At 42.0% G+C, this 27,193-nt stretch overlaps 1 protein-coding gene across 1 annotated transcript in view; it reads left to right on the plus strand.

Moving 5' to 3' along the window:
* The window catches only part of LEKR1 (leucine, glutamate and lysine rich 1), a 75,693-nt gene that overhangs the window by 46,711 nt on the left and 1,789 nt on the right, over positions 1 to 27,193 (plus strand). The window contains exons 7-11 of the mRNA XM_083504212.1: positions 8,464 to 8,541; positions 9,023 to 9,226; positions 15,221 to 15,314; positions 19,124 to 19,279; positions 21,874 to 22,173. Coding sequence (XP_083360338.1) covers positions 8,464 to 8,541; positions 9,023 to 9,226; positions 15,221 to 15,314; positions 19,124 to 19,279; positions 21,874 to 22,173 — 832 coding nt within the window. The remainder of the gene's footprint in view (positions 1 to 8,463; positions 8,542 to 9,022; positions 9,227 to 15,220; positions 15,315 to 19,123; positions 19,280 to 21,873; positions 22,174 to 27,193) is intronic.

Below are 27,193 nucleotides of genomic sequence, written 5' to 3' on the forward strand. Positions count from 1 at the left end.
CTGCAGTGGCAGCTACGTCTCTACCTGCCCCACACCTGAAGGCACATATTATGTCACATGTGAGTCAGGCTGATGTGATTTGTGGGAAGTGACCAGTATGGACAAAAGCCCATTTTTGTTTCAGATTTTGAGTTCATGGCATCTGGCACTGCAGTGATAAGGAACAGTGGCACACAACCTTCTCACTCCTCCAACGTACAATTTCCAGCAGCAAAGAGGTGGTGGTGGTGAGACCCATTTGTACAAAGTGAATGCAAGAGCCACAAAGAAAACAGGAAATCCTGCCAAGTCAGAGTGTAGAGCTCGTAAAAGGAACACGCGAGGCTGAGAACTGAGTGAAAAACACCTGCACACACCCAAAGTCAAGGCAGATGCTTATATAAGAGATGCAGAAAAGCCTGCCGCAAAATATGGGCGGAGAATGCACTGTGAGCGAGTGGCTGCTTGGCTTGTTCAGACCGCAACACAGTTCTGTACGAAGAAGCCCAAACACTTGCCCCACAAGAGGGAGGCCTGCCACTGAGCATGTGGAAATGATATAGCCGGTATAAACAAACTTTAGTGGAAGAAGCATTCTTGGCAAGAATGGTGAAAAGTTCATTACCCATAATAGCAAGTTTCAGCTCCCTGCAACCCCTGCTTGTGAAGGCCAGAGAATCCTCACAAGAAGGACAAATTGTCAGATCCCTTTTTACATCACTGGATGGGCTATGCACACAAGCCTAGGTCTTATAAGATCTACCTGTACCAAGTCAGACTATTGGTCTTTGCTTCATCTGCATCAACGCTATTGACACCTACTAGTAGTAGCTTTTAAGGTTTCAGAAAGGAGATTTCCCAGCCCATCCAGGAAATGTCTGGGGTTCAAATTTGGACCTTTTGCATGGAAAACATAGCATGTGCTCTCCCACTATCATACAGTTCCCGGCATTCATTAGATACAGTCATGATTAGTAATTTGTCGTTTAGTCGTGTCCGACTCTTTGTGACCCCATGGACCAGAGCACACCATGCACGCCTGTCTTCCACTGCCTCCCGCATGCTGGTAGCTTCGAGAACACTGTCCGACCATCTCGTCCTCTGTCGTCCCCTTCTCCTTGTGCCCTCAATCTTTCCCAACATCAGGGTCTTTTCCAGGGAGTCTTCTCTTCTCATGAGGTGGCCAAAGTACTGGAGCCTCAGCTTCAGGATCTGTCCTTCCAGTGAGCACTCAGGGATGATTTCCTTCAGAATGGGTAGGTTTGATCTTCTTGCAGTCCATGGGACTCTCAAGAGTCTCATCCAGCACCATAATTCAAAAGCATCAATTCTGATTAGTAATATTTGACCTTAATACTTTTTTCCTTGCTATATCAAAAGTGGACTTTTAACCATAACAAATTCAGGAGTGAAATTCCTTTTTATATTTGTGGTACATTTTACATTCAGAGGTAGTGTACATGGATTGTTATTTCAAAAGACATCAGTCAGTATTCTTTTCAATAGGCTGTCCTTTCTTGAAATATATGTACAGTTTCTTTATGACAAGTAGGTTCTTGCATTCACATATTTTTTGGGGGGTGGGGGTGGAAAATCAAATCTACAAATACCCTGTTGCTAAGCGGTCCAAATATTTTAACAGTAATTGAAATGAAAAACACAGTGATTGCATATACATAAATATACCATAATGAGTTTCCATAATGAGTCTGGATCTAATTTAGCGAAGTAGTATATTCTATTTCAGTTTAAGTATAAATATAAAGATTAACTAGAGTTATTAATAGGTGAAGTAATGTTATAATGATGAGAAATTTCTCCAAGTTTCCAGCTTTAGCGGGGTTTGAATTGTTATGCTGCTTGCCTGTTTTCATTCCTGACTTACTGAAAAACCAGCACCACAAATTCAGTGTTTGGTGGTTGCTACAGTAAATGATCACATACTAGGTTTAAATTACATTGAGAACATACACTGCCCGCATTTAAAGTGTCAGGCAGCACATCACTCATTTGTAATACATGCCTGTCAACTTTTCCCCCAATCTGAAGGCTTTCCCCGCAATCTGAAGTCCCAATCTTCCGTGTTGTTTCACCTATAATTACCGTAAGAAAAGACAAGAAAATTAAGGATAGATTCATATATTCCTAAATATGTGCCTAATTTATATTTCAGAACTGAGCACTGGAATAACATTCTGGCTGACCTTAACCAGGAGACTACCAGTGCATCCGTTTCTGTGTGTGTGTGTGCCTGCCTTCTTCTGTGGTGCTCTCATAGTATTCTCTACTCCTGCATCAAATATTGGTGGTGTTGAGTCTGGCATCATATGACACATTTTGTTGTTGTTTAGTCGTTTAGTCGTGTCTGACTCTTCGTGACTCCATGGACCAGAGCACGCCAGGCACTCCTGTCTTCCACTGCCTCCCGCAGTTTGGTCAAAATGACACATTTAGCCTCTTGCAATTGCTACTTGACTCTATTTAGCCAGGGACCAGGAGCAGGCTTTGAGCATTCTTTCTCCCTTGCTCCCTACTTCCATCTAGTTTCCTCCAGGTGAGAGGGAAGTATTGTGCTCCAATAGATGCAGCCTTGCATGATGCAGTCACCAGCTTTCTCCTGCTCTGAGAAGAGCTGAGGAGGAAGTGTGCAGTGTGAGCTAGTGGCGGCTGGTGATGTGAGGCAAAGTGTAAAAATGAGCTTCTGAGTGGTACCAAAGGGAAGGCAGCCCCGCAGTCTTGTGGTGGTGATTGTGTGACATTTGTAGAAGCAAGATGGTTCAGTCAGAACTAGCCATCAGGCAGATTCAGTGACTGACCAGCAGTGCTCAGTGTGGGCTGCTGACACCATGAACCATCTGCCACAGCAGGAGTGAGCCTGTTGAGCTGGGCTTTAGGACCCACCCAGCGGCTGGTGATGTAGACTGGAAAATGGTACTTGGCTGGTAGTGGTGTTAGTTCAAGATCCCCTCCCCACCCCTGTCTAACCCAGGGCAGATTCTCAGGAGCCGAGGAATGAATGAGTAGGCTCATCGATTTCTTTAAAACAACAACAACAACAAACCAGTCCATGTTAAACCCACAAAAACATTTTAAACAACAATATCATTTTTTTTCTCAATAGGAAAAGGCCTTTCACAGTTCAAACCAAAAACCACAGTAAATATTTAAAGCAGTTAATTTTCTGATCTGAATAAAGAAGTGCATGTGCAACCAGCCCTGGCAAATGTGGAAGAAACAGCAGTTGTTCTATGTCAGACCCAGTGATGGTTAACAAAGAGATAACTAAGCAATGTGTCCATGCTCTGTGTGCACAGAATCAGGAACATGTTGGAGGGACTTTCTCCGTCTAGTAGGTGTCAGTTAGTATCACTCCTCAGCAGACATTTCCAGCAAGAATGATCACCCAGGGGCCTGGCTCCATTTGGGCGGCATACTTGCCGAGTACGATAAGAAATATCCCTTTTCCTCCTCCTTCATTTTCCAAAGCTCATCTTCCATTCATGCCTTTTGATTTCCATCTGCAAGATAGAACAGAAAGTTTCATTTTACAGAACTTCCATAGAAGAGAGCAAAAACTGAAAGCAATTGTCTGTATTTTGAAATTGCAGCTCAATCATGGGGTGAGAATGCCCAGTTCCTTTTGTTACTTCATCAGCGGCGCTACAGAAACACTTTTCCTCTGAAGTGTTGTGTAGTTATTCAGTAAATAGTCATTTAAGCAAGCCATCCATGTAAAGACATTTTGGATCGCACTGATAGCGGCTCTGTAACAAGAACAACCAGGCCAGGATTAAACAAAGCAAGGAAGGAAGTGAGTTGGTGCCAGCAGGGGGTCGATATCTTGACGCATGCCCTGGGGTGGGGGCTACAAAATGCCCCTGAGGCTACAGGAACAATTGGAGAGTAAGGGAATTGGGAGGTCTGGTGGTCTTGTCAGCAGAAGAGTCAAACAAATTTCTCCTGTCTGCTCAAATGAATCTCACTGAACCTGGATCACTAGGGCAAACAGGAGATCAAGGAAACGTCTGGTGAGAAGATAAATCCTTGGAGTTTCTATGTAGGCAGGGACTCAGGTGCCTGGAGATGGATGGATCAGCAGGCACACAGCTTCTGAGGCTGTGGGGATGGGGCAGGCCTCCTAAATCTTTCACACTAGAACCCTTGGTATATTGATTAAACCTTACCACATAAGTGCTTTGTTTCTTTACTTGTTTGTCATATACTTCCAGTTGATGTGCCTAGCAGAGGCCCTTTTCATCTATGGTAAGGTGTGTGAATAGCAAGGAAGGGCTTTCATTTACCTAATGTGGACGGTTCAACAGTGGCATGGTCTTCCTTGGGAGGTTGTGGACTCTCCTTCCTTGAAGGTTGCTAAGCAGAGCTTGGATGGCCATCTGTCATGGGATGCTTTAGCTGAGATTCCTGTATTGCAAGGGGCTGAGTACTTAGTGCAAAAAGTCTTTCCTATTCTAATTAATTGAAGAGGGTTCCGGAAGCTTCTCTATGTGAAAGAAACAAGCAGAAGGTTCATGATATTTGGGTTATTCCTTCAGAGAAGCTGAGTACAGCTGGCTTAAACTGTTTCTGTTATCTCTGTCAAGGTCATGCTGACAATAATAGTAAGGCCAGAAGGAGCCTAGGTTTCACTCTTTTCTATCTCTCTTTCCAACTGGTGTGGTTTTTTTTATATAGCGCGCTTAATGTTAAGGTTTAGTCTTACTATAAGTTATTGTAAGTTTAAGTCTGCTGCAACTGAATTTCTTATGAACAGTGCCAATCCTGAATGTATTGGATTTGTGACCATTATGTTCATTTGCCTTCAGTAGCAGTCAAGCTCTGCTGGATGAAATATTAATGGCCTCTGGTCTTATTTTGGGGGAATCCTGCAACGTGTTTTAAGTTTTTACTCTGCTAACTATACATTGATCTGCTCTGGTTCAATATTGAGTAGGATACATTACAGAACTAGATGAGCCTTGGGGTCCCTTCCAACTTGAATTCTATGATTCTAGGATCCTACGTACTTTATGCCCCTTCTCCTACTTTCCTCACTTTCCTCACAAGGATGATCAGTTGTGCAGCTTCGCAGGTTCATACAGAAAAAGTTCTATTCCCCCCACAAAATCTATATTCTCAGCTGGCCACCTGTACATATATATCACAAATGGCAACTTCAGTGACATCTGAAGCAACCAGGTTGCTTGGAAGAATGGCAACTTGCCCATGGCTAACAGCAGCAAGGTTCCTGAAATATTTATTCTACAAAAACAAGCCTCTCTCTCTCTCTCTCTCTCTTTGTGTGTGTGTGTGTGTGTGTGTGTTGTAGCAGCAGCAGCAGCAGTACCAGCACTGAGTTCACTGTTTTGACCTTATTCCAAAGTTTATCATGCATTATACTTCCTAGTTTTAGTTTTGGTACTCAGAATTAGGTCCTTTTAGTATATAATTAGCGGCATTCAGACTAAATTAGCATCTGTGGTGTCTATGTCATGGATTTACAGCTATAATCTTTGAATATTTGAATCATGTTGCCAAAGAATATCTATACATTTCAAAGGAATGCCTACTGGCAACATTAACACATAATGATATTAAGTCAAGACATCATTTTTCCATGCCACATGTAATGGCTGTAGAACTTTCTTTTGAACTGAATGCTTGAATTCAGCAATTACATAAATCATTGTGACAGCCTGTTCTAGAAATCATTGACTTGACAAATTTCAAAAGAAATTCTTTAGACTTAAAGGTCTTCTGACATTCTTCAGCAAATGTGTTTACTTTCATGTAGCAGTTATTTGACAATAATTAGGTATATGAATCATTGGACAGTTGTCTAATTATTTTTTTACTTCTGAAAGTAGAATAAAAGGAATGAATGAAAAGGCATTCAAAATTCTGCCTTCATTTTTTTTAAAGAAACACAAAGTTACAGAATATATGTAATTATGTACACTACATCAGCACCAAAGTAATTAATTTGACAACCAGTATCTTACATACAGCAATAAATAGTAACTACAATAAGCTGATACCTTCATTAGAGTCCAGCAGGCAAGAATGACTGCTTAACCCTTTTTTTGTACTGTTAATTATTCAAAATTGAGAAGAAAGCAACAGATACCTTCAGATAAGCAGAGAGTGCTGTTGCACGTACCATCTCAAACAAGGGTCAGGTGCCACAAATGTGATAGCAAGGTTCTACCTGATTCTTGTCTGAGTTGCTCTCAGTGCTGAGCCAAGTTTTTGAAAAGTATTGCTATACCATTTAGACATCAGTTCCTGCCTTTATCTGTCCCGACCCAGATCATGTTGCTGCCTGAAGCATGTCGTTTTTACCCTGTTGCCAAGTAGCAGGGTTGGCCCTGACCATTCGTAGACTACCATCCCCATTTGCTTCTTGGCTGAGCTTCCAGTTTGCCTCCAGATCCTGAGTTCTGACAGTACTGTGGGAAAACAGTGGGAGACTGGAAAGGTTTGAAGTCATAGCAAGTGTTTGAGGTTGGAAGAGTACGTCTTTATACTCCGAAGGCCCAACCTTAATCTGTAGAAGCCACACTTCTGGTACTGTTGTGTCTTACTTTCAACCTATATTTTAACAAAGCAGGATGAGGAAACGGTCAGTGAATGTGTTTGCACTATTTATCACAAACAGTAGATAAGAAAAAAAAGTTGAACTTTGGCATGGATGTGGAAAGGAAAAGGAAAAGTACAAAAACAAAAAAAATGTGGAAATAGATATTTTAAACAAAACCTATCTAATGCAGAGACTTCAAATGACTAAATATTATTATTATTATTATTATTATTATTATTATTATTATTATTATTATTATACCCCACCAATCTGGCTGGGTTTCCCCAGCCACTCTGGGTGGCTCATAATATATATCAGAACATACTAAAACATCAGGCATTCAAAACTTCCCAATAATGTATCCACAGCATGTTGTTGCTATTGTTGTTGTTGATATTTATATTTATACCCTGCCCATCTGGCTGGGTTATGAGTATGAAAAAAAACTCAACACAACACATGAGAGGTTTTAAATATTCTTTCATGGAGTTCTATGAGTACCTGGCATGCCAGACATGTTTCAGTTTGGTCAGCCTTAGTCAGTGGCGTGTACAGTGGTTCCTTATGCATGAGGTGAGCTGTTTCCAAATATTGGTTAATAGCAATACACAGCAGGCATTTGCCTTGTCCAAGTTATGCATTTCCTATTGGGCTTATGCTTGAAAGTGATGTAATGCTCCTGCAGTACGCCTGGATTTTTAGTTAATGAGACGTTTGTTAAGTACAAAATCTAAACAATAAATTAGTCAAAGTACAAGCCCCACATCTTTATACAAATGCAGTGTTTTCCGATGCCACAATGTGACTGCTCTCTCTTTCTGGATGATTGGATTAATCCTTGAGTCCTCATTCTGCCTTACCTGTCAGAAACGATGCCAGGTCTGGTATAGTTTTTTGTGACATCAAGTCACAAAAGTCAAGTATTAGTTATTCTGAGCCATCCTGATTTAAATCAGTCCAGGCAAAGAAGAGCTCTATGCAGACCCTTCACCCCACTCCCTAGCCTACCCGTATATTTTAAGGAAAGACAAGACTTGCGAGCAAAACAATCCAAAGGGACATGTCTTTTAAAACCTGGAAAAACTGCTGGAATTATAGGGAATGGACAATGTGGCATTGTACTACTGCATCAGAAAGAATTTGTCATCGAGAATTTGATGATGATGATGATGATGATAATCATCATCATCATCATCATCATCATCATCCTTTATTATTTATACCCCACCCATCTTTACCCACTTTCTACTTGCCCTTTATTTCAGATTCTCATTTCCTCATCCTTTTTTCAGCTCCTCCTAAGTGACATAGTACACTTCCTTTGTATGCTCATCTAACCTTTAGCCAAAAGGGTATCCGAAACAGGCCACAACCACGCAAAAAACATCAACTTCTATGATAAATATCTCTCCTGACTCTGTCCTAATACTTTTTCTGAATTTTTGGATATGGAGGAGAATTGCTCACAATTTTATTCAGGGTACCAATAATTTGGAGCATCAGCAAGGAAATGTAGTCACCACTAAAACGGAAGGGATGTGTGCATGTGTTAACAAATGCTCTTCAAAGTCATTCTTGTTGCAGATTTAAAAAAAAAACAGTTTTAATAATCCCCCATCTAAAGCTAAATAGTCAACGTAAGTATGTACTGAAACAAAATGCAGTTGCGGTTTGTTTTCAGAACACGAGAAGAGCTCGCCTGACTCAGACAGAAAACCTACTTGGTCCAGCATTTTCCTCCCACAAGCAGGGCAAAAGCGCAATAACACTCTCCTGTTTGTATTTTGCCAAAAGGTAAAATAAAACGTCTTATTGAGACCATTAACAAATAAAGGCTACTGTATGAGAAGGATTCTGTTGATTTTTTAAAGGCAAGTAGATTTATAATACTACATTTTATTTTCTAGAAAGAAGTCAAAAGAAGTTGAAGACTATCAAAGTGAACTCCAGAAACTGACATCTGAAATTGGAGCATCCACATCTCAGTATGAGTCAGAATTTATTACAACTGTATGCAGATGCTGCTCCGAAATGTGGAAAATCAAATTATTCTATTCACATGATGGTTTTACCGACATTTTTCATTTATCTTAGCTTTTCTCCTCTTTTGCTTTTTGCTGATTTTCTGTTTTTTATTCTCATATCTCCTCTTCTTCCCCAACCCTTTTATGATAACTCCCTTTCCCCTCATCAATTTCTGTAAAACGTTTACATTTTTAAGGCACAGAATTATTAATAACAAATGATGACAATAGTAATGTATCACGCTCTCTTTCTTGTGCTGTTTTATATATTTCATCGGTACACAGTCTGTTCACACTGGCGTAACTACACTGGTATAATGCAGAAGAGTTATTTGCATAGTGTTCGCATTTACTGTAAGGGCCATGTCAGAATACATTTTATATATGCTTACCGACTGCTTCGGTTATGACATGCGGTCTTTTTTTTTTTTTTTGCGTTTAGGTTTGCTAATACCCTGAAAGAGCGAGAAGAGTCTTTGCTTGCCTGCCAACAAGCATCTAGACGTTTACAGGAAGAAGTGATTGAGAAAGAGAGGAAAGAAGAGGAGCTAAAAAAACACACCAACCATTTGGAGAGCGAACTGGAAACGATTAAGAGTCTTCTCAAGCAGCGAGAGGAAGAAGTGGTAATGCTTAGGCAAGAAAGGTAATCAGAAATGACTTGCCATGCATAGCGTTACAGGACAGGATGTTCTGCCTAGATTTTCTTTCTGAGAATATCGTCGAACTGAAAGTCCCCTACAAGTTGACTCTTCACAGTCCTCCACACCCAAAATAAATCATTACAGAGCACAGCATATTAACTGTGCACTGAACTAATAATATTTTAAATAATAGGGGGGGGGGAAAATATTTTTAGGACAAGCCTATTCCCACTGAATGCAGAAAGGCTTAATCTCTAGTGGGTGTGTTTAGGATTTCAGCCTTAACTGCCTAGGATTAGAACAGAAATGCTGACCCCAATCTAAAAGAAATTAATCATGTTTAAATCCCATTTAAGTCACCAAGAGAATTTTGCAACAGCTAACAAACCCGGTTTGCAAGATGTGAACTGCCCTGAGATTTACCAATGAAGGGCGACATACACATTTAATATAAATAAATTAATTGGTTTCCAGTGGTGAATCATGACTAATTTCCTCTGGATTGGGTGCAGTAGATATAGTACTTAAAATGTCTCAGATGCTTCACATACTACCACCACCACTTAGCAGCAATCTGTGTGGAGGGAGAATTCACATCTTTACAAGTGTCCTGAGAGATAGCTCAATTGGTTGCGCATGAGACTTAATCTCACGACCGTGGGTTTGAACCCTGTGTTGACCGAAAGTTTCCTGCATCTCAGGAGGTTGGACTAGATGATCCTCGTGGTCCCATCCAACTCTACAATTCTATTAGTCTATTGTTCTATAAGTGGATGTTTCTTGGAAGGCCTGCACTGCCCCCTGCCTTCCACCAGCATCTGAAATTAAGGATGTGGGGCCCCAACTGCCTCGTTTGCTAGCTGCTCAGCAGCAGTGGCTATTTCCTGCCCTCCACAACCACCCTCCATGATCACTGCTGACATCTCTGGGAGATGATTCAGTAATATTGTCCGCATGTTCCTGATGGGGACCCAGTAGCTTCTCTCAAGCAACCTAGTGAGTTCAAGGCTAACTTGATGTTTGAATGATGCAGTAGTTCACATCAGACACAGGCATCACATCAGATCAGTTCTCAGCTACGACATATCTGTTTCAATGATGATATTCACGTATAACAATTATGTTCATCTCTTTTTATGTATCTATATATTTTTAAAAGCTTGTAAAATTGTTCCCTGCCTGTTTCTCTAAGCATGCTATCCTATGATCTTTCTGGTGCTTCTTCAAATAATGGTATCTTCAAATAATGCTTGCAATGGAATGGCATAAGAACATAAGGAGAGCCCTGCTAGATCAAACCAAAGAACCCACCCTGTTTAGCATCCTCTTCTCACACTGGCCAATGAGATGCCTATGGGAAGCTTAGAAGGGAGACATGAGGGCAAGAGCACTTTCTCCACTTGAGATTCCCAGCAAGTGATGAAGAACTTAACCACCAAGAGCTGTAGTCAATGCTAGTCCTACTCAGAGCAAACCCTTTGAAATGAATGAGCATGACCTTAATTTCATTAATTTCAATGGGTCTTCTCTGAGTAGGGCTAGCATTGGCTACAACCCCAGGGTTAGTAGCTAGGGATAGCCATGTCCTCCATTAATTTGTCTAATCCTGAATCTATTATCCTCAGTAGTGCAGCATCATTTATACAGCAGGTGTTTTCATTTTCATAAGAGTGCAAGCAAATATAATTGGCTAGTGAACACCTCATTTCTGCAGAACTCTCGTGGGATAACCTTTCCCCTCCCTGAGCTGCATGTTTTCAAGTTATTGCTCCCAATCTACAGTACTGTGGGGTGTGTGTGGATACAGTGGGGACATGCATGTAGAATTTGAACCACAGAGTTGAAAGCAACCTCAAAGGTCAACTATTCCAACCTCCTGCTAATGCAGGAATTGTGCCGCTATGACATCCATGATCGTTGACCATCCACCCTCTGCTTAAAACAAGGGTGGAGTTTCTCCAGCTCACAAGTCAATCCTGGCTCTCCAGTGGGTCCAGTTTGGTTTGCCATGCCATTTCCCCCAAGCAATAGCCACCTGACCATCAGCTGACATCATTGGCAATGTCAGCTGATAGGTCAAAGGACAGGATTTAATCATGCATTGGCTGCACTGCCCTTTTCCCAGCATAGAACAGGATTGTGCAGCCTTGGGAAGAGGATTTAATCACCTCTTGTCAGCTGATGAGTAGAGATTAAAGATCAAAGGTTGGGGGCTTAAAAAAGAAGGGTGGAGACTCACAAAGTCTTTTACAAACCACTTCCCACTTTTGAGAGGTGAGCAAATGGAATTTAGATGAGTGGGTGAAGCCACCCACTTGTCAAATTTGACCCCAAGTCAGATCCCAATAAACAATGTAGTCTTTGGAGCCAAAATGGCTTGCCACCCCTGGCTTAAAATCTCTAGCTAAGAAGAGTCCACCATCTTCTAAGGCAGACCCTTTCACTGAAGCTGAGATTGGTTTATTTCCTTCATGAAAAAATACCCATGGAGCATCTGTGTGGATTTTGCAAAGCTTTCGACATAGTTCTCTGCATGCATTCTTCAGAGGGAAACCATTAACAGTGAAATTGGCCCATAGTGGTGGTGTTTAATTTAACTACATTACCTAAGATGTGAATTCTGCAGACTGATTCAACATCTACTGACAATGGGTTTTGGATAGGCTCTTAAAGGTTCTTTAATCCAGTGTTTCCCAACCACTGTTCCGCGGCACACTAGTGTGCCGCGAGATGTTGCCTGGTGTGCCATGGGAAAAATTAAAAAGATTTTTGTTTTTTGTAAAAGTCAAATTAGGTCCTAATCTATCCCTCGAGCGCCCCTTGTCCGTTATTGTGACGCATGAAGCGTGTTCCCGCCCACTCCCCGCCCTCCCTTGCTTCTCTCTCTCTCTCTGTGGCGCTCTCCGCCGCTTCCTGCTGGGCATGCGCAGCTCGCCTCGCGCTTCCGTTCCGGCCCCTCCTTCCCCCGACTACCCCGCCGCTCCGTTCCTTTCTCTTTCTCGCGTGTCAGAGAGCGGCGGCGTGAGCGCGGCGGTTCCCTCAGGGCTGACGGAGGGCTCGAGGAGGAGGAGGCAGGACGTGGAGGCGGAGAAAGCGGCGGCGGCCACCCCCCACCTCCGGCTCCAGGCCCGTGTAGAAAGCTGAGGGGGAGAGATAGATAGAGGTGGGCGGCGGCGGCGGCGACCACGACCAACCGCCACAGTAGTTGTAGCGGCGGCGGCGAGCAGGGACTCCCGCTCTCTCTCCGTCGTGTCTCTCTCTCTCTCTCCCGGGCCCGTCCGTTGAGTCTCCCGCGCGCCTCGGCTACAAGATGAGCATTGAGATCCCGCCGGGTCTGACTGAGCTGCTGCAGGGCTACACGGTGGAGGTGCTGCGGCACTGGCCGCCGGACCTGCTGGCCTTCGCCGCCGAGTACTTCGCCAAGCCGCGCTCTCCTTCCTGCCTCGCTTTGCTGCCTCCTCCCCCCCACCCCCAAAGCTTGGAGGTTCCCCGGCGCCGAGCCGCAGGTTTCACCCCCTTCTCACACCTGTTCGCGCTCCTTGCACGGAATGGGGCGGATGGGGAGGAACGGGGCTCGCCGCTGCCTCCGCTCGCCCTCCCCCCCTCCGCCGGTGGTCCCGCGATTCTTGGCTTTTTGGCGGTTGGCACAGAAGGAAGGCAAGGGGGAGGGGAAAAAATTGAAACTTACACTTTCGTGCGTCCCTCCCTGCGTGACGCTGCGCGCTGACGTCACGGGGCTGTAATGGTGGTGTGCCTCGAGATTTTTTTCATGAAACAAGTGTGCCTTTGCCCAAAAAAGGTTGGGAAACACTGCTTTAATCCAAGCTCCCCCATAGCTGCCCTGTACTGAGTCAGACCATTGGTCCATCTAGCTCAGTACTGCCAACACTGACTGGCAGTGGCTCTCTAGGGTTTCAGACAGTGAGTCTCTCCCAGCTCTACCTGGAGATGCTGGGGATTGAACCTGGGACCTTCTGCATGATTTATAAAATTTTCAAACTGTGTCCCAGTGAAATACTGTAACATTACCAATTTATTCAATACAGTAGCCCCAGTAATACCATGTTTCTGCTCTGTAAAGGGCCCCTAAGTGGAAACACAACGTGGATTACATTAGACATGGAGTGGGGTTGAAATCTGGCCAAGACAAGATGTCTAGAGATATGTGAGCTGATCTCCCATTGTTTCTTAAAGTTTAAAAGCAGCAGTGAGGAGGGGAGGATTTCAGCCTGGAACTGCAGTGCTGGGGAAGTGGGGCATAACCCTTCTTCTGTGTCATGTTCCCAATCTATGTTGGGCAGCCCATTTGCTTCCTAGGGATAATATTCAGCTACTTGTGTGGGATATGCATTTTTTTCTCTCCTGTGGGGCAAATACCTTGGGTAGGGGGGACAAGAATGGTGCAGAGAAGAGGATTAACCCCTTCTCTCAGTGTCAGGGCCCCAATCTAATAGTGCTGTTTTAAAACCACCACAATGTCTTATCACCTAGTTTGACCCTTAGTCTTTCTCTTCCAAATACATGGTCTGTCAAGAGGCCCAACAAACTGTGGATTCCGTAGCCCATCAGTCACTGAGCAGATGTCATTTTGTAGCCTTTCCAAATGGTGCCTGCATTCTGTTGGAACATGTAGCCCCACTTAATTCACACAGCTCAATGGAAGTTGAGCAAGTGGGAGTTTCATGTATGTATAAATCCCACCACCGGGTGACTAATAATGTCACCGCATAGAAATTAAAGTTGCAGGTGAAACTTTGAATGAATGGGCTCTTGCTTCTTTCAGAACAGTGCAGTAGTAACGGAAATTAGGAGTCCAGCAAGTTCTTGCTTCACAGGAGAAGCTGCACTTGCTAAACTTCTCCACAGCAGACCTTCATAAGCTAGCAAACATTTATTTGTATAGTTAATTGAATAAAGTTTCACTGGCTGGGACAGAAATGCTAGGAGTGTTCTTTCTCCCTGCAACGTTCATTTTCCCATCTATATATGTTGAAAGTACTCCTTCTGACAAAGAGGCATTTAACAGGAACAGATTGGAGTAGATTGCCATCCAGATCTATCAGCAATCACAACATACCCACCTCTGCCCTGTGGCACCAACCAAGGGCTCTGATACATTCACAGTTCTTCATGTAAGCAAAAGCTGGTGCTTTCTCTTAACAGTGCAAAAATTCACAGACCTTCTTGCACAGAGCTCTGTGTACTCAGAGGAACCCTGCAGAGCATCTATTGGGCATCATTTCAAGCAATGAGATTTTAATTAGAACAAGTGTTCCCAGCCCTTGCCAGCTTCCTTTAAATCAAGGAAAATCTTTTCCAGGGCAACACACCCAGAATACTCTGCAGGTCACAGAGTGATCTCACTTTTAAATCTGGGGATCAGCTGGCTATCAGAATCATTTCCTTCTTCCCAAGCAAGAAGCTGCTTTTCTGGGAGATAGTTGAGTGGAGTATAAATTGTACCCATACCACCACCAGCTCCCATCTAATTGGGGCTGAGCATGTTAGGACTTGCTTTGACCTCTGTGCCCAAAGAGGACTGGGAAGAATGATGAGAGCCTTGAAATCAGGGCTGAGGCCTTTGCATGTGGCCCACGAGGCTGTTTTTGTGAAGCCATGCCCACCTTGCCTACATCTGATGCCACACGTGTCAATATTTATCCAGTCATATGAACTGAAAATTATTTCAGGCACAGAGAAGTATTTTACATCAATGTATTCACAAGATTGCACATCAGTAATATTACAAATACAGTGCGGTACATGAGAGAGTTGGAGTCAACTACATCAATATTTTTAATTATAATGTGAAGCATACACGGGCTCTGACTAGATTTCTGAGCCCATTGCAGTAATAGCAACCAAAATTAATTCGAAAGAGAGAGCATGTGTTGTAGTTGAATGGTGAGAGGGAAGGTAAATCTCATAAGCTAGAGCTGGTTTCCCCCACTCTTTCCATAGAAACTCTGGTGTTCATGGATATTTGTCATATTTAGGGAGTCTCTGCTGATTTCCCATCGGAGCAGAATGGAGCAACTGCAGGAAACATTGAGGCAGAAGGTGCTGAAGGAAAAGAACTGGCAGGAAAAGGTAATACTGGATTTCCAGTGTCACGTTTATTTGTTTTCTCCAACTTCAGTCAGTTGTCAGGCAAATGTGCCCGACACTCATTTCCTAACAGCTTCTGTTCAGCTACACTTTCATATTTTTTCATCCAAAATTAAGGTTACTGTACAAAAAAATACTGATTTATTTATTTAAAATGTTTATTCCAACATACAACTCCACAGAAACACAGGGCAGCGTATGGCATTTTAAAAAACATGGTGAGTGTAAAAGCTGGAGAGGCAGGGTTTAGCATTCCTGCTTAAAGACCCAATGCTATAAAACACATGACTCCATATATTCAGCCATTATGTGACCAGGGAGCACACTTCCACTGCCATTTTGTGTGTTCATCACCGTATTTGACGCAAAAGGCAACATTTGTCTGGGAAGGTGAGCTAGGATCCCTCAGCTGAGACAAAACATGTCTCAGACCCTCTGTATCAGCCTTTGCCAGCCTGGTGCCCTCAGGTGTGGTGGGGGTTGTAGTCAAAAAAATATGCAGGGCAACAGGCAAATGCAGCTCTATACACTAGCGTGGGACCTCCTGAAAATATTAGTGTCCAACTTTCCTCCAGTTCCTAATCTAATACAAGCAGAACTGTGTCACCTATTGACTGGCTATGGAAACGGCTGACAATTTGTTTGTTTGTTTAAGGTATTTATATATTGCTTAATTGCTGAAGTACAGTGGTGCCTCGCAAGACGAAATTAATTCGTTCCGCGAGTTTTGTCGTCTTGCGATTTTTTTCGTCTTGCAAAGCACGGTGTCGGGAAAGTTTTGGAAAAGCTTCAAAAATCACCAAAGTCTTTAAAAACCTCAAAAAAGGCTACCACACCGCGTTCTATGAGTTGCTCCTCGAAGTCAAGTCGCAACTGTATTAACGGTGTTAAGAAAAAGGAAACAAACTTGCAAGATGTTTCCGTCTTGCAAAGCAAGCCCATAGGGGAAATCGTCTTGCGAAGCAGCTCAAAAAACAAAAAACCCTTTCATCTAGCGAGTTTTTTGTCTTGTGAGGCATTCGTCTTGCGAGGTACCACTGTATCGAAATGGCGAGTTTCCTTTTGAACTCTTTCTCACGGTGAAGAATCTGCTGTTGGTCTCCTCCACTTCTTGCAAACCACACTGCTTGTTCATGCAATAAACCTCAGACATGTTGATATGCTGCTTTTTAAAACCCTCTTTGAGCAGTTCACACATGCGTCACTTGGTTACTTGCAGCTGAATGTGTGAACTTCACTGAAGGCTGTTGGGGTTTTTTGCAGGTTCTTTTTGTGGTGCCTCGTTTTCATGATTATAACAAACATATAATGGCTCATCTACAGACTTGATTATGTGAATAAGTTCCATATTAGACAGCTGTTCTCTGCCTTCTATTCAGGTGTCTGGGCTGAGGGATCTGCAATCTTTTGTTTCAAACAACTTCCTCAAAAGTCTACTTATGTTCTTTACTCATGATTGGTCATTAAACCCCAAGCATTCAATGCCAGGCTCTTAATGTTCACATCTTTTATCCCAGTAGGCACAGATTATACACATTCATCATCATTTTAGGCTTTTATTAATAAATATATCAAGCTGTCCTAAACAACTTAATTTCTCACATATAGGATATAATTTTAGCATGAGGTCACTCTGTTTGCACCATCAGAATTTGTTGTGCAGCTTGACATTTAAAATGGATAAAGAACTAAGAGAAATAAGAGACAGCACTTAGATTTGCTAACCAGTATTAAAATGTGCTGAATGTCAAGTGTTCTGAAAATGCTCTCATCAGACCAAAGAGATGTTGCTGTATTTTTCTTGGGTCATTGTGCCATTACATAGGCATAATGTGTTCCCTTTATTTTTTTAAAAAAATCAATCCACATGTTTTGTTGAATGGGAAAAAATCTCTTTTAAAATTAAGTTGCTTCAAGTGGTGTTTTGGCATTTAATGCACGGAGTTATAAAAATGCTCTGCAAGTAGAAGAAATCAATTGTTGCTATGCAACTTGTACAAGATAATTGAGAAATGTCTTTCAGAAACCTCATTATTATGGTTATTAGTTCCCCTGATTTCAGGTGTTTGCTAAATGGGAAACATTTTCATCCTGAGAGTAGTTTCCAGTGATGTGTCAATACTGCCAGTCAACTTTCATTTCAGACCCCCGTTAGTAATGTTTAAGTGTACTTCAGCCACTTCCCTGACCTGCACATGCAACATATAATAAACACTTGTGCTGCACTTCAGCAGTGATGAGGTCCACTTCTTTACCAGCACAGAGGTGATGTCCTGATAGGAAAAACACAATTATTCTGATTTGTAAGCAGAAGTATACACAGAATGGGTGCTGCCCACACATTTCACAGGGTTAAAAAGCCCGAACTGGGAGCTGAGGCTGTTCTCCCCTCTTTCCCCAAAGAGATGTCCAGCAGTACTCAATCTGACTGGGATTGGGGTTCTTTCTAGGTTGGGCATCAGCCCAGCAAAATGAGCATAGCAGACGGCAAGGGCACATTTAAAAGGCATCAGCCCTGCCTGCCAATGAACTATTGAAGGTGCATTTAAAGACTCCTGATAGTCCTTTGCTGCCATGTTCCTTTTCACCTGTGTCTTCAACATGCCCCACATTTGACATTATAGCAAGTGTGGGGAACATGGGTATGGCTTGCACCAAACTGCCTTGTGGGCCAAATCCGTACAGCTGCCAGGTTGAAAGGCTGGAGCTCCCCCACTGCTTGTCTGTGCCAAAAAATGTTGACATTTCTCGTAAATCTTCATGAAATTCTCATAATGAGAGCTTGAGAGTGCGCCAAGGTGTGAATCTCTGATTAGAAAGCTGCAATAACGAGATCATCCTTTTGTGTGGGCTCCAGTCATTCTGCTAATTTGCCTTTGAGATATAATCGAAATAATGCTTTTCAGAGCAAGCAAAAGTTCTGGGTGTGCTCTCACTTCCTTGAGCAATGAGAAATTCCTGAGGTTACGTTACAGAGCTTAGGTTCTGTTGGGAGAGAGGGGCAAAGAATAGTGGAGACTATTTTCACCTATGCAAATGGAAGCAAAGAGACGTGTTTAACAGTTTTTAAGATTTCCAGAAAGAGCCCGTACTTCACCTTCCACAGACAAATGTCCCACCATTCCCTCTCCCCAAATTCATTCTTCAGACTGGCTTCAAGCTGTTTCTTTGCATTGCCTTCTAGCTTTAAGAGGTGTTGCATTTTGGAGGTGAGAGTCATCGGGGAACAAATCCCTGAACCCATTTAGGCAACTCTTTAGGCAAAATCACTGTGTTAATCATTCACTCTTAGCAATACAACCCATATTCAGATCATTCAAAACAATATGTTGGCATGCACTTAAGTTCTATTGAAAACAATTGGAATGGAGCTTAGACTGCAGTCCTATGTACACTAACTGGAATTGAGCATCATCAAGCAGGGAGGTACTTGTTTCCAAGTAAACATGCATAAGATTAGCTGGCTGTGTGAAGTTTAGAGACCAGTGGTGCATTAGGCACTTCAGATGGCAACAACAGCTATCTGTATCGGTGTGTATTCATACAATATTGCTGATAGCTTTTATATTTCTCTGTGATTAGCATTATATATATATTATGGTTTTGCATGCTTTGTATATTTCATACTAATGAAAATTTATAGATATAAATAGATACATACAGGCTGTTCATCTTGATTAACAGAATTTTTTACCACCACCTTTTTCTGAATTGGGTGCCCGTACATTCAATGTAAAACAAGACACGAGTTGAACAGATACTTACTGACACCCAGGTTTTTCGCTTTCTAGATCAAAGCTGATAGAGCAAAGGAACAAGCTCATCACAAAGAGGAGATTCTCAGCCTCAAAGAGGAAGCCAGAATGGAACTAGAAATTGAGAAACAAAAGCATCAGGAATTGATTGCAAAATATCAGAAAGATCACGACGACCAGCTACACCTTAAGGTTTTAGCAACTAAAAATAAACTGCTTTGGGATTTTGACAAATGCACCGGGCAGGGGGGAATTCACTTAATTTCATCATGTAGATCACATGATACCATGGGGTAGTTGGACACAGTCAGGGTGTTAGACACAGACAGAGTCACAGTCTAGGTTTTGAAGATTTGGAGCTGACATCAATAAACAATCCCAGAATCAATAGTTATTGTTGACATGGGCAAGCAGCAAAAGAGTGTTTTAGTTACAGCATGTTGCTCAAACTGGACTTGTTTATACAGTCAAGACGCCCAGATTGTCATTTCTGAGTTGTAATCCTGTCTACAAAATTTGAGGAATCCCTGGGAGTTTCAGGCACACCCCTTTGCGACTCCCTTCGGACTTTTACAGATCACAATGTTCTTCTGTGTGACTGTGAAATCCATCAATCAGAGGCAGCAGCTCTGCTGTTAAACACATTTATCCCACTTCAGAAAAGAAATGAGTCAGGAACCCTCTTTCCATTCATTTTACTTCTTGAGCTCTGGCCCTTGAGGCTGATACTTCAAAGAGTCCAAAGTGACTTCCATGGTTGCTGTCCCAGGAAAACTGATCATGTAAACAGGGTAATTCTCACATGTCTATGTGCTTGAAGTAAATTCTGATTAAAAACTGATCATGTAAACAGGGTAATTCTCACATGTCTATGTGCTTGAAGTAAATTCTGATTATCAAATGATAAAAGAATGTGCAATCAATCTACTGCAGTGTTAACATCTTGGTATAAGACCAAAATCCCTAACCCAATTTTTATTTTATTGCTCTGGCTTCTCCTGTTTTGAAAATGCATAAAGATCATATTTGGGGCCAGGAAGGGGAAAGTGATCAAAGTTCAATAGAGGAGAATATGCAGAAAGTTCTAGGTTCCATCTCCAATAGCGCTGGACCCAAGTATCTTCCCAGTAATTTTTGTAAGTTTTGGAGAGGGAATGAACTCTCCCCCTAATCCAGTTGTCTGGAGGTGGGGGAAAGCAAATTCTTCACATTTTTGAGAGGAAGAAGTGTGTCTTACCTTTTGTATGCAAGGTGGCTAGGAGTTTCTTCCTTCTACACCCGCCACCCTCCAAAAAGGACATTTCCTCTTCAATGAAAGAGAAGCTGGGAAGAAGATAGGATTAGGGCACCATATATCCAGAATTTCCCAGTCATAGCCGGAATTCGCCCGTCAGAAATAGCGTCTGGGCGGAATTTGCAGAAATCGGTAAAAACGTCCAGGGAAACCTGAGCGTATATAGCAACTTTGCCAAAAAAAAACAACCCCAACCCTCAACAACTTTTGTGTCTGAATTTTCATTTTTTGAAATACATCAACCCCAAGTAAGACCGGAAAAGTAAAGGAAGCTGAGAAGGCATTGGCAGCCACCTCTGTAGAGGGGAACAGCCACCAACTTCTCTCACAGCCCCCGCCATGCCTTTGTGCAGCACTGCAGCTCACTTGGCAAGGATCACCTCAGAAATTCTGGATTTGAGAAGCAGGATCTGCTTTGCAGAGCTTGTCATTTGTTAAGATCAGACTGGCAGTCACTGGGAACAGGGCCTTTTCATTGGTTAGACTCCATTATGGAACTGCCTCCCTGAGAAAATCCAGCAGCTAACATCCTCACCTCACACAGAGTCTTCAGACATGTCACAAAGGCTTGTTTGTTTGTTTGTTCTGCAGGGCTTTCTATGAGCAAAACTTTCTATCTCAATGCTGACTTCTGGATACTTAAAACTTTTCTACTACATTATTTATGGATCTTTTTAGTTCTTTGCCGTTTGTTTTATTCGTTTATTGGAAAGCAAAGTAAATTAATGAATAAAATATATAACATAATAAATATTCCTTGTTCATTCATTTGTGATCTGTCCTTGATGTGGCGAAGTTTGCTCTCTCTCTTGTCCTGTTGCAGTAATACACTTACATAAAGAACAGGCATGCCCACACAGCTGTTTATCGTGGACTTGGATTTAAACAGATATTATATATGTATATAGTTTTAATTCTGTCATGGTTTAATTGTTTTTAATTATTATTTTCTATGTTTTTTGCAATACTTGTTTTTATCTTGAAGCCACCTTGAGTCCCATTAGGAAAAAGGCAAGGCAATAATAATAATAATAATAATAATAATAATAATGCATATTTTTGGCATCTTCCACAAAACATTATCCTCATCAAGATGCTGTCCCATGCCCCCACTTTAAACCAGATATGCCATTTTCCTTCTGCTTTTCCTTTCAACATCTAGTTTTTCCCCCTGAAAAGGTAAATCCTGATTAAATGGGAAAATAATACTTAATGGCATTTTAAGGAAGACAATATTGTGTGGGTCCACGGTGTAAAATGTGCAAGAATCAAGTCCACAATAAACTGGAAAAAACCCACCCCCTTTTAAAGAAAAGAAAGGCTACACATTTTATCTGAACTATTTTTAGCACTGCTGATTTATGAAGCGATGATTTCACATCTTTCTCCGTCATTCGAAACCTCACTTAACCCTATTGAAAATGTGTTTAACCAAAGGAGTGCCTTGCCATCACACCTTGCAAACCAATGGATGTCATTATTTGTCTTTCAGATTCCTGCATTGATATCAAGTGCCACAAATAACCTGAAGATGGAAGTGGGCACCCTTGAAAAGAAGCTCTGTGAAGCCCAGATCAAGCTTACAGAGAAGCACCGAGAGAGAGAGGAGGAATGGCAAAGTTTAAAAAAACAAGTTGCGGTGCTTGAGCTCCAGCTGCAGGAGGAACAGAGCACCCATCATTCAGTGACAGAAGACATGAGAGAAGAAATAAAGAAGAAAACTTATGAGCTGGAAAAACTGACTCAAGAGCAAACGCAGTTGATTCAGAAAATGAGTCAGGTTCAAGAGGAGGTATGAATTCAACCAGGGTTCACAATTGAATGTCTCATCTCTTAGGTCCTTTTCGTGCCTTGTCTTGGTTGAGACCTAACCATCCCAGTCCAACAAACTATGGAACAAGTCATGTACCTGCACAGTCTTTCTTCCCCAACCTTTTCCTCCTCTATTGTGTACCTTCCTGGTTGCTTAATGTGTACGTGTTTGTCCATGACATCAGAGCCAAAAACTAGAATATCTAACCAAGATAAACTTGTGTTTTGATGTCCTGGTATGTAGGGATCTTTCAAAACACAGTTTCCCAGTTTGGACATCATGAGAAACTGTCTTAAGAAATAAGGAAGTATTTAGTTAAGACACAGTGGAAGAGATGGAGGGAACATCAGGCACAGAGCTTGTTCCTGGTTGAACAAACCGTGGTTTGTTGCATTAGGATTGTTAAGCCCATTCATTATGTTGAACATGTGGAAGAGGGGAGTGGGGTTGCACATACTGACCTGGCTCCCAAATTCTACATGCTCATTTCACTGTCTGCATCAGTGTAGTAGGGTTCTCCCCACGTCCTCCAATACTTAAGAAACCCGCTTTCCCAGAAAGCCCTACATGTATATCATAGTACATGCATATGTTATTTGCTGGGAGGAGCGCAGAGAGAAGAAATACCATGGTGCATCTGTAGCAGCACAACCGGATGCCTTCATCTGCCCTAGCTACAACAAAATATGTCTCTCCCATATTGGTCTCTACAGCCTCAGCAGACACGGTAACCTTCCAACAGTTTGTTTTCACCCACAAAGGTGCACTCCTCCATTATCTCCCAAGACAGATGGATGCCAACCAAGTTCTTTGCAGACAGTCAGGCACAGGGAGGTCTAGAGCAGGGACACTGCACAATGCTGCTGAATTTCATATGTTCAGAGCAACATGCAAAAAGGTATCATTGCTTAGCACTTGAAAGCATCCATAGCTGTCTGAACAGAACTGGCTCCACTGATAAGTGTCATGTCAGGCGAAACAAAATTTTTGGAAGAGGTAAATCTTTGTGTAGCATTTGAACTGCAGTGACTTTCACACATTTGAGTGTTGCTGCCATCAAGTGATGAGCCATTGTATGTGAACTCATCCCTCGAGCATGTCTGGTTTGCAGGATACAACCAGGAATTTGGGGTATTGATCCAAGCCCAAGAGTATGAGGAAAGATCTAAGGAAACCTTTCTATTGGGACATATTCATGGAATTTTATCAGCTTGTAGAAACAGCAACAGTGATGTAGGAAAATCCATGGCAACATCATTCCTGAATGAGTGTAGTCTGGCCCCAGGGTGAAGGCATCCTTTGTGGTAGCAATGTCAGGGCCTCAGATTGACCAAGGTTGTCTCACTCTGCGCATGACCCTCAACAGAAGCTGTGTCTACATTTCTCCCCACTCCCGCTTCTCTTCCAACAAAGAGAACATATCCTTTTGAAGTCTCCAGGGAGTTCTCTGCTAGCCGCAGACAAAGTGCCCCAGACACAATAAAAGTGCCCTGTGAAATGTAGCTGTCAAGTTCAGTCAGACTGTGGTAGTGACCTTGAATCTTTCAAAATATAGTAGGAATAGTAGTACATAGGCCAGAACAAGACATTCCAAAATAGAATATTCCAAAATAGAATAAACCCCAAAGACTCAGCTGTGGGTGGGAATTACGAGCCAGATGTCAAAAATTATCAATCCAAATGGGACGTGCTAATTTTCCTTGTGACAACTGATTGGATTTCTTATTAAAAGTAATTTGTACCCCAGTTTTTGGTTTTAAAAAATGCCCAAGGTAGCTTATAATAAAATAATTAAACATTGAAAAAATGAAAACCCTAATACACTCAAAAAAAGGCTAAGAACTGGGAGGTTTATAAAAAATAATAATATTTAAATAGCTCAGATTCCTGAGAGTATGAAACATTTGAGAAGCCAAACACCAAAATCAAAAAGAGTTCACAAAATGGCAGCCATCTGAGATCAGGCAAGATAAGCCTATGCAGGGACATAGGCCATCTCAGGGTGATTACACCCCTTTCTACAAATTCATGCCATATTTTGGAAAGGGTACTGCAGATAAGGCAACCTAAGGGCCAAACAAGACAAGATTAATGTCTTTAGCCCATATGTGAATAAGCCCTTTCCTAAAACATGAATAACCAGCATGGATGCAAAGAGGCAATTCAGATAGGACTGTAGTGAGATCCTCTGCCACAGTACTGATCAACGGATAGAAACAAAAATCAGGTATGGGGGACCTGTGGCCCTCCAGATGTTGTTGGACTCCAACTCCCATCAGCCCCAGCTAGGATGGCCAATGGCCAGCCAGGATGGGAGTTGTAGTCCAACAACAACTGGAGGGCCACAGGTTCACTATCCTTGTCCTAGGGGAAAGAGATGCAAGTATGAAGGTTAGGTTTTGTCTTTTTGTTTGGGTAAAATGATGGCATGTTTTGCTAAATCTCCACAATCCAAATATTTCCCTTTGTGTGGCATTAGAACGAAGGTAGACAGGTGCAAGCTACACCTGCTGAAATTTCCTCTCCTATACAACTGTTAATGGCGCAGACCACCCTAATGATGTTCTGCAGTCAATAAGAGAGCAAGTCCTTGATTCATATCTTTTTTTAAAAAAACAAACCCAAAATTTTGCTAAATACAATATCAAATTGAGAGCAAACATAAACAGATACAACTAGGCCATATGGTACTGACCCATGTGAGTTTGGGTAGCTTTTTAGCTCATCATAAAACTCTGCTACTAAAATAAATATGTTTATCTCTGAGACTGTACCATATGTCCCCCTGTCTCCCACTGAAAGGTGGAAAAGTTGAGCCATTCAAATAGACATTTGCAACCAGAGGCTGTTCAGTTTATTTCTTGCCCCAAACTTTCTTCATCTTGCTTGCAGGGTGGGAGCCGGTCAATTTTGAGGTATTGATGAAAGAGTGAATATATCACCTTTAAATATTTTAGCACCACCTTTGATTTTAAATATTTTAAAAATTGCTTGATGTGATTTCGTCTCTCTCAACAAGGTCTTATTTTGGATTCATACTAAAATAAGACCTCATTATTCAGATTCAGACTGAAATAGGACTACTAATGAAATCAGACTGAGCTCATAATTTAGAATCAGATCCTTCACGATGTCCTTGACTCTATTGGGGTTTGTTTGCTTTTAATTCTTTATAAAATGCAAAACCGTCTAACACTTTTCCAGCCCTTAATGCTCAATGGTTATTGCATGCCAAGGCCCCATGACCCGCAGTTCCTTAGTAGATAATAAACACATGTACACAAGTATTTTGGCTTATGGGTTCAAATAGGCCGCAATTTTATTGGTTACAGATGTGAGTGGTTTGGCTTAGGCATTGGGTGAAGCCAGGCTGTATTTCGACTCCCACCTGTCTGCAGGGAGTCCAACTAAGAGTAAATCACCAATAAGAGGAGCCCTATAACTTACATCAAATAGGGGCACCCCGAGGGGTCCCCATTGGGGTCATGGCATGGTCCTAGCCCACATCCGGGCATCAGACAGAAGCCACACGTGTGTGTTAAAAAAATTCCAACTCACTCCTTCCAAGGGCTTGAGGCACATAGACATTGCCAAAGACGTTTCTGAACCATGTGAGCTTCCGGGGGGGGGGTATACGGCCTTTGCAGTTCTGTTGTCAGCAAATCTAAGTCCTATACAGTTGCTGGAAAAGGCATCCAACTGACATTCAGTTCAATGTGGCTTGCACAGTATAATTCTTAATGCTGGGTTACGCACTATGACTCAGGAAAAAGGGTTTTGCTCCATTTATTAACTTAAATGCAGCTTGAATATCTAGTATCATTGTGGATGTTTTCCTCTACCATTATCATCCTTTTCTAATTTAACCTTAACCACAATTCTGTTGAGAAAAGTGGTTGAAAATAAAATGGACAGCCCAAGGCAGATTTATAAAATTATGAATGATGTAGACATAATTTGTCTTGTTTATTTTTTGTTTATTTAATTTACAGACCATTTAGAGAGAGTGTGTGTATGAATGAGACACACATACATATACACACACATAATAAGTACAGTGGTACCTTGGTTTATGAACTTAATCCGTTCTGGAAGTCCATTCTTAAACCAAAGCATTTTTAAACCAAGGTGTTCTTTCCCATAGCAGTGGGGGACTCAATTTACAAATGGAACACACTCTACAGGAAGCGGAGCATATTCTTATTCCAAGGCAAAGTTCACAAACCAAAACACCTACTTCCAGGTTTGCAGCGTTCTTAATCCAAGTTGTTCATAAACTAATCTGTTCTTAAACCAAGGTCCCACTGTACAATAAAAACCATGTCAAATAATTTACACAAGAGAACAAATGTACAAAGAATATCCATATAGATAAAACCAGAGAGCATTAATAAGGCATCATAATGAAGATTATTCAAGCAATATAACATACATTCATGCAACTTGCCAATCTCACTCAGCAGTCCGCACAGCCACCAGAACCTTTCACTGCCTTATACATTTTGTCTTATCGACCAGCCACTCAAACATAAACTACTCACACTCAACAATATCACAACTCGCATACAAAGGATTACTGCTAAGGACCGTATAACACTGGTGCATTTGCTCCCAGTACATTTCTGAGCACAATTCAAAGTGTTGGTATTAACCTTTAAAGCCCTAAACAGCCTCAGTCCTGTATACCTGAAGGACCGCCTCCAACCCCACCATTCATCCTGGACACTGATGTCTAGCTCTGAGGGCCTTCTGGAGGTACAGGGAACCAGGCAGAGGGCCTTCTTGGTAGTGGCATCCACCCTGTGGAACTCCCTCCCATCAGATGTCAAGGAAATAAACAACTATTTTATTTTTAGAAGACATCTGAAGGCAGCCCTGTATAGAGAAGCTTTTAATGTTTGATGTTTTATTGAGTTTTAAATATTTTGTTGGAAGCCACTCAGAGAGGCTGAGGCAACCCATTCGGATGGGTGGCATATAAATAAAATGGTTGTTTTTC

Source organism: Podarcis liolepis (genome assembly GCF_965112155.1).
Source record: "Podarcis liolepis genome assembly, chromosome: 5".
Classification (NCBI taxonomy): Eukaryota; Metazoa; Chordata; class Lepidosauria; order Squamata; family Lacertidae; genus Podarcis; species Podarcis liolepis.